We start from the raw sequence: 8,603 nt of genomic DNA, 5'->3' as shown, positions 1-8,603 counted from the left end.
TCAGACCACTCGACTCGACTCGAAGGCTCGCTTGAAAAATTAGAGAGTTTGGATAAAAATACAGGCATGAAAAATGGGCTTGAGCAAAAAAAATAAGGCTCGAATTCGAAAATGGGCTAGGCCTTGGGTAAGCATTTTTCAGCCCAGCCTCACCTGAAATTGCAAAAAAAAAAAAATTGTTCTTATTTTTTCACTATTTTACCACCATTTTACTATTATATTGTTACTATTTTATTGTTATTGTTTAGGTATTGTATAACTCTTGTTTTATTGTTTATTTTGCTACTATTTTAGAGGCATTTTGCCATTGTTATTGGTAATTTACTTATTATTTAATTATAAAGACTTTTTAATTTATTTTCAATTTGTTGGTAAACATTTATTTTAATTTTTTTAGTGTATTTGGTGTATTATATTTTTAAAATTTATTTTTATATAAAAATTAATATGATTGGGCCGAGCTCGGGTTTTAGTTTTTTATCCGGCTGGGCTTGAGAAAAATTTTAGGCCTATTTTTTGGCCAAATATGGCCCAAGCCTATAAAACGACTTGAAATTTTGTTAAAGCTGGCCCATGATCACCTTTAGTGAAAACACGTTTAGTATGTATTTTCAAAACATAAATGAAAAAATAATTAAATTAAAGCATAATTTATTAAAATGTATAACAATAGTAAAATAAAATGTAATTAAATATAATTTTTAAAAGTTATAAAAATTAAAAGTTGATTCGAATCAGGATAAATTTAATGCATAAAGGAAACTTAAAAAATCCCCATTATTTTCAACTATTCCAAATTTTCAAAACATTTTGGTTGAAAATAATGGAAACGAGTTTTTTATTCTAATTTTGCATATTTTGAATTCTCTTTTCAAAATGTAAATTAAACATATTTTGTTCACTAATTTTCATTTTCCAATAAAATGTATCTTAAATTCATTAAAATAAACCAGATCATCCATTATCAAAGTATTGATTTATCATTTATATCAACAACAAACATTATTCTGGTGAATAACTTTTGTCTTCCCCAAACAATCTAATCACACACTTTTTAATTATTAAAAATCAAAAGGAATATATGGATAGAAAATACTTTTTAACATTCGAAATGAAAATCATTCAAGCAGCAGACATAATTAGTTTATACAAATTTTAAAGGCTGTATCTCGTTGCTGATCATTTACAACTTACATTAACATTAAGCAACAGGATATTTATATTCCAAACTAAAATAAGATTTTCCTAGTTTGAGCAAATCAACGTACGCCCTAACTAGCAATATCTTTAGGCTTCAACTCAATTCCTTCAATAATAAGACCTTGTTTGACGTAATTAGTGTGAGCCTCCCAAATACTGAACTCCACGCTTCCATCGTCCCCACAATTATTGAAAAAAGCACCCATTTCAATCTCCATCCACCCATCTCCTCTCTCTCGAATATATTGAGACTCATCTCTTAAAGGGTCTAACGACACCATCCGCACTTCTCTTAAATCGATTTTGTCGACATGGACATGAAAACCTACAGATCTCTGCGTAAACCCGGTTGTATGCTCTTTTCTAAGCTTAAACACAAAGTATACTGCATAGTTTGTGTCGGAAGATAAAATTTTGGTCTCAATCTTTCCCCTCATATGAAGCCACCCCACTTGTTTGAGCTCAGCAATTTCAGGGAACCTATTAAAGAATTCAAAACAAGAAGTAAACAGAGGGAATTCAAAACAAGAAGTAAACAAAGGGAATATCGACAATGCCATTCTCTTTGTCATGCTTTTGAAGGCAAAAGTAGGTTTTTCACCGTCACTGTAATGTTAAATGAGTAATAACATTTTAGCTTTTGCTGTTAAAACACAGTGGCTGCCGTTATATATTTAAAAGAAAAAATACAAACCTAGACTCTTGTAGAGATGTCCAAATCCAGTGAGCAGGTGTATCTCCCTGTATAATTGAAAGTGCTCTTGCCCCCATCATATAGCATTTTTTTCCACTCTTTTTCTCCAACTGAAAGCTCTGTTGTTTTAACAAGCAACATTAGTTTCGCAGATGAAGTACAGCACACACCTCTTTAAATCGAATAAAAACCGATGGAGATGGAGATTAAGGAGTGAGCTTTGGGGTTTACCATGGTACCATTTTGAATGAGAATGGGATGAAAACAGAGATGGAAATATACATCCTTCTTTCCCAGCGAAAGCAATGATGATGATGATGATCCTGAAATGATTGATCTACAATCAGACGGTAGAAACTTTTCCCACACTTCATCACGGTTTGCAACCGATCTGGAAGCGTGAGAAATCATGGCCGATCGACATGCATCTTCCGGCGAAGTCAACGATATGATCAGACACAGGCACTCTTCTGGTAATATGCTTGTAATTTCCATTCTTTTGGCTGGAATTATTCATAACCACTTTCCAAACTTTAATTAGAAGCTATCAATCGTGGTAATGTCCATTGTTTTCTTCGTAGTTTCCATCTATACCAGTGGTTTATGGTCTCCTTTTTCTTTTTATCAATACATGTTGTCTTTCTCAAAATAGATGATAAGCTTTGGAAAAAGTTAATCTTAATCGATATAACAGCGATGCTTCAATCTTTCGCCCTCACGATTGACCACGACTTAGTTGCGGTCATTTTATCCTGTTTAAAAACAATATTTTAAAATATAATAATGAGATTTTTAGCATCACAATTAGGTTGGCTTTCGTAATTATACATTTTTTTTATCCATCTTGGTTTTTAAATTTGGTAAATATATTCATTTTTGGTCTTTAAACTTAAAAATTATAAAAATTTGATGGCGTAACATTCTGATATTGAAAAACATACAATTTTCTAATAATAGAACCAATGGTTGATTACTTTAAATATATATTATTCTAATTAATCGGTCGATTCCCGATTCAATCAGTTCGATTGGTCAATCCATTCATGTTTCAAGAACAAATTGATCATATCATTTAATTTTAATGAAATCTAAGTTCAAAGACCAAAATGGATTTAATTGCCAAGTTTAGGTACCGAAGTGAATAAAAAAGTACAAATACCAAAATGGACCTAATTTTTAAGTTCAGAGGCCAAAAATTATGTTAACCCTATAATAATTATATTTGTGTTTAATTATTTTTAAAATTATTAATTATTTTATGGATCATGTGTCTTAATATGATTTATTAATTGTGTATCAAATACAAATCTTATTTGATACGATCAATTAGCTTCAATGCATTATAAATATGTCACATCATCATAATATAAAAAATAATTAAAACATGTATGTTAAAAATGATGCTAATTCAATGATGTTGTTAGTGATTTGTGGAAAATGAAATGAATTAAAATTTCATGTATAAAATCACATAAAATTAAAATTTGTATATGTTTTGATATTTACCTAGTATAGATATGAATATATGTTTGAAAATTGTGATTATAATATAACTATGCAAACAATACTATAGGACTAGAAAGCAAATTTACCTTAACTATCAAAAATCATGGCTTGGTTTCACATTTTTTTATACGCTATCTATAACTACTTATAACCCCTTATCAATTCTTAAATAAGAGAATAAACACGAATCATCACGCTCGAATCTATATTTTCTTATACTGATAATAATATCGATACTAATCAAACTAAAACTCGATAGGTAAAATAAAATGTCCTCTAGCGTTTTTCTTTAATCAAATTAACATAATAATAAAATCAATAAAAATAAAATCTATTACAGTATATAAAAGAAGATTACGTTGAAACATTGTAGATGTTTTTGGCTCTTATATTGATGTGTGGCTTTGTTTAATGTATATAAATCCTAAAATGTTGGGTGTGGAAACGGATGGCAGAGCGAAGGGAAAGGGAAGGAAAGATAAGTATTTCATTGTCAGCCGTCGCTTTCAGTTTAAATTAGAGTGAGTTAGATTACGATTAGTGTAAAAATAGCAGTGACAATAAGATTAGATACTGTAACGTAAGATAAAAAATAAACTAAATGTATCGCACCGTACCACACAGCCGCCCCAAACCCATCCTTAGTCATCCTTAAAGTGCAACTATTTTCCTCCTAATTTTTTTTTTAAATAAATTTTGAACTGGTGTTGATTACTTCAAAGTTGGTACCCAAAAAAATAAAAAATTAAATTTTTTAAAAATTTAAATTGGTATTCACCACTTCAATATGACACCTATTAAAATAATATATTTTTTAAATCATGGAATACCTATACTTTTTAAAGATATTTTTAAAAGATACATACGAGTATAGTCATTGTAATATTGGCCTCCCAAATTTTTTAAAATCCCCTAAAAATCAACAGTCAATGATGGGAAAATGATTGACTTGAGTGTTAGCCATTGGATGCCGGCACTGCCCTCCCCGATTTATTTCAAATCATTCTTGTTATTATTTTTGAAGTTAGGTTATTGTTGTAAATATTTATTTTTTTAAGATTAATTTTGTAAAAAGCCTATATTTCTCCATTATCTCACTAAAACTAATGTCGTTACCGACAACCAATATATCCTCGAAAAAGTCAAAATGTGGTAGCTTTTGATGGTAGGAGGATATATATATATATATATAGATGGCAAGTGTCCACAAGTGAAATTGATTGGATGTCGTGTAAAATATGATGATGAGATATGGCCGTCATCTCCTTAACATAATAAACTTTAAGTGCAGCCACAAAGACTAACTATAATAAACAAATTCTAGTGATGTAATCAAATCACACATATATATTTACATCATGGTCTAACTTTAAAAAAAAAATTACATATAAAATTTGTCCTTTTAAATTTTTTGTATTTTTAAATTATATTTCCTTTGTGCTCACATGATATATTAATTTCTCAATAATTTGTTTCTTCTTATGTTATACTTATATGCTGTTGGTTTCATAATTCATATAAATAGAAGTTTAATATTTTCATCATATTTTATTTTAATATCTTTAATGCTTTCTTTTTTTCTTTTTAATGTTTATAACTATCAAACATACATTTCTCCATGATCTCGTTAAAAACTACTATCATCACCGTCAACCTATGTATATATATCATACCTTAAAAGAATCAAAATGTGCTTAGCTAGTGATGGGTACGAGGACCGTGTCCACAAATATTTTATTATATATAATTTTGGAAGTGTCCACAAGTGGGAATTGATTGGATGTCGTGTAAAATATGATGACGAGATATGGCCGTCGTCACCATGACATAATAAACTTCAGCGGCAGCCACAAAGAATAAAAATCTTATACTCTACAATTCAAGTAATACATAAAAGCAAATTTTTCAAGTAAAAAATTTACATTTCTTATGGGGTAAAAAATTAAATGTGAATATTCTTATGCTTCCATTTAAAACAATCCCTATTAATTATGCATAATCAAAGAAATTAACACTCTCAACTAAGCTATTCTTTGTGGGTAAAAAGTTAAACTTGATTAAGAAAATATTTAGTAAATACTTAGTAGATTTTGATACTTTTTGTATTGTCTTAATAATTTTGGTATTTATAAAATCATTTATTATAAAGAAATTTAAAATCTTTTTTTTGTAAATAAAAGACAAATTTGAGGTCTACTTTATATTCTAGAGAATACATTAAGTTCGAGAGTCAATTATGTGTGCGAGAGAAAATTTTAGTACTTCGTAATGTTTAAAATCAACACTTTACTAATTTCGTCTGTCAACAATTTTGAATATTAAAAGTGTGAAATATTGTATTTAACTAGGATAAATTTTAAAATTATATACTGAACTTTGATTTAATGTGCAATTGTATACATGAAATTTAATTTTGATTTAATCATAAACATTTAAAGAACATTAATTTATTTTTATATTGGATAAATATAATTATTTATGTATGTAAAATATAAATATAAAATGATGTTATATCAATAATTGTGTTAACAATTTACAAGAATTAGATTAAATCAAAATTTTATGTATAAAATTGTACAAAATTAAAGTTCAATCTATACAATGGCACATTAAATCATAATTGATGTATAGTTTTGATATTTATCCTATTTAATTATGATCCTTTGAGACAAATACATGCAATAAAATGTTTTTATTTTTCAGAAAAATAAAATTTCTAGTATCATGAAAATACTAAAAATTACTTTTATAAATAATTTAGGATTAAGTGACAAAAGAATCATTAACCAAATTAATTTAAAGATATTGTCTTGTAATTTTAAAATTAATTAAGAATATTGTCAAAACCATTTTAAAAGTTTGAAAAAACGGGATCGACTTTAAAAACGAATTAAAGAGACGCCACCAATCTTTTTTGGTTTAGGTGTGATCGGATCACCTAATAAATCATTTTATTAAAATATGGGTTTTGGCCTACGAAAAAAAAAAGAAAAGAAATGGGTTCGGGAGTCGGTTATGTACGAGGAAGGATTAGCAACCTCGTAATGCCCAAAATTGGTACCTAATTGATTAATTTATGTCCTAATGTTGAAAATTAAAAAAAAATGAAATACGATCCCCTTAAAAGTGTGTGCACAATTCGAGTTTGTTAAGATTCACTCGTTCTAAAGGAATTAAATACCACATCCAGCACGTTAGGACACGATATTTTAAACTTCCAAAAAAAATTGAGATCACCTCATGATTTCCAAAACACGCGAAACAACTCAAGTTGGATTTTAAGATTCACTCGTTCCAAAGGAATAAAATACCACATCCAGCACGTTAGGACACGATATTTTAAGCCTCCAAAAACTGAAATCACCTCATGATTTCCAAAACACGAGATGAAAATTTTTAAAAGGGTATTCGGTTATTTGGTCTAACGATAAATTGAAACCCAGCACGTTAGGGCACGATTCCTCGAATTTCCAAACACGAAACATTGCCTTGATTTGTGAAATTTCAAATAAGCGATTACAAAAACCGAGTCAAAATATACTTGCTTGATTTGTTTGAAATAAAGGACAATCGATATTAAGTGGATATGAGAATTATAATCATGATACAACAATAAGAAATAGAAATATAATTATATGTATAAAACAATAAACTATGGAAAAAAAACTCATAATACATAAGACCATATGAAAACTAGGAACCATCGCAAAACAATTCAAAAACCCGTATGAAAAATATATAAAGGAATAACACATGTTAAAATTCAACATAACTAATATGTACACAAAAAGCGATAATACATAAACAATTATTAAAACATATAATATACAAGAAGAAATTGAAATGAATAGTATATAACATAACTTCAAGTAAAACAAATTGATGTGACTAATGATGCATGTAGGGAAAAAAACATTAATAATGCATACACAAAGATACTAAAGTATTTTAAATAAATAAAATATACAATTAAAAATAAGATCCTTAAAAGAAAGCTCAAATTATACATAAATAAATTTTAAAGAGAATATATATATATATAATAAATTTAAAAGAAAATATTTACATAAAATAATATGAAAACAATAATGTATATAGAATAGGGCTAATTTTATCAAAAATTATATATATATATATAATAATAGTATATAAAGGTATTTTAATCATATATTATACAAGAACTTAAAATAACACTACATAAAATAGAATTTTAAAATAACACTTTACAATTTGAACAAATAAAAACAAGGTAAAATGATTAAAGTAGCTCAAAATGTATGTTTAAATAATATATATTTTTTAAAAAGTTGAATGCTAAATAAATTAAAGAAGTAATGGATTATACATGTTGAAATGGGGAAAAAAAACTCAATTGAAATAAAATTAAACTAAATGGGACAATTAATAAATAAAATAAGTCGTTAAAAACCAAAATCAGGACCCAAATGTATCGCGTGTAAATTTGCAAGGACCGAAAAAGAAAATAAACCATGCCCCAAAACAATTCCTTTCAGTGCGGACTGAAATGAACGGACGCGCAAATATCTGGGACAATTTTAAAAAAACAGAAAATATAAACAAGCTTCAATTACAAACCAGTGCAAGAGGGGAGGGACCAATTGCGCAAATTAACCATTCAAAGAAATTATACGCATAGACCAAGTCAAAAAACTGTCTGTTCCTTTTCCCAATGCTATTTCCTTCTATTACTTAAAACCTGCTTTAAAAAACATTTTAACCTTTTTTAAAAAAAAACCTAAAATATTTCCATCATTTTCCTTTCTTAGCCGAAAGGGCAAAAACCCAGGTCCTCTTCTGCCGCCTCACGCACTGCTGTAGATGGCCACCGGAAGGCCGAAAATTTCCCCCTTTTGCTAGCAAATCAAAAGATACGACTCCTCTCCCTTCTACGATATATTATTTTGTATTTCGTGAACTCAAATGGAAATGAAAAAAAACAGAATAAAATAATGATGAACCACCTTGAAGTATTCTTTTCGATGCTCTTGGATTCTTTGTGTGTATTTTGTATTCCAAAACAAAAAAATCTCCCTAACAAATGAAAATTCGTGGCCTTTTATAGCCAACTTTAGAACGGTTTCTTTGCTTCTACTAATTGCAGGTATGGTGAACGTGGGGCGTGGGTCGTGCTACACGCGAGTTGGCCGGACGTGCAAGGTGGAGAGCGTGGTGACCGCATTCG

The 8,603-nt window shown here is 28.5% G+C and overlaps 1 protein-coding gene across 1 annotated transcript; it reads right to left on the bottom strand.

Annotated features, from left to right (window-relative positions):
* Positions 1–1,096: 1,096 nt before the first annotated feature.
* Positions 1,097–2,592, bottom strand: LOC108456298 (putative F-box protein PP2-B12). Its single transcript, XM_017754895.2, has 3 exons — positions 2,126–2,592; positions 1,895–2,013; positions 1,097–1,680 (listed from the first exon to the last, which is right to left on the bottom strand). Exons 1-3 carry the CDS (start codon positions 2,387–2,389, stop codon positions 1,272–1,274), a joined length of 792 nt encoding a protein of 263 aa, XP_017610384.1. The 5' UTR covers positions 2,390–2,592; the 3' UTR covers positions 1,097–1,271.
* Positions 2,593–8,603: the final 6,011 nt, after the last annotated feature.

This window comes from Gossypium arboreum, chromosome 9 (genome assembly GCF_025698485.1).
Source record: "Gossypium arboreum isolate Shixiya-1 chromosome 9, ASM2569848v2, whole genome shotgun sequence".
Lineage (NCBI taxonomy): Eukaryota > Viridiplantae > Streptophyta > Magnoliopsida > Malvales > Malvaceae > Gossypium > Gossypium arboreum.
The sequence above is the reverse complement of the archived record's forward strand: the minus strand, read 5'-3'. Positions and strand labels throughout refer to the sequence as shown.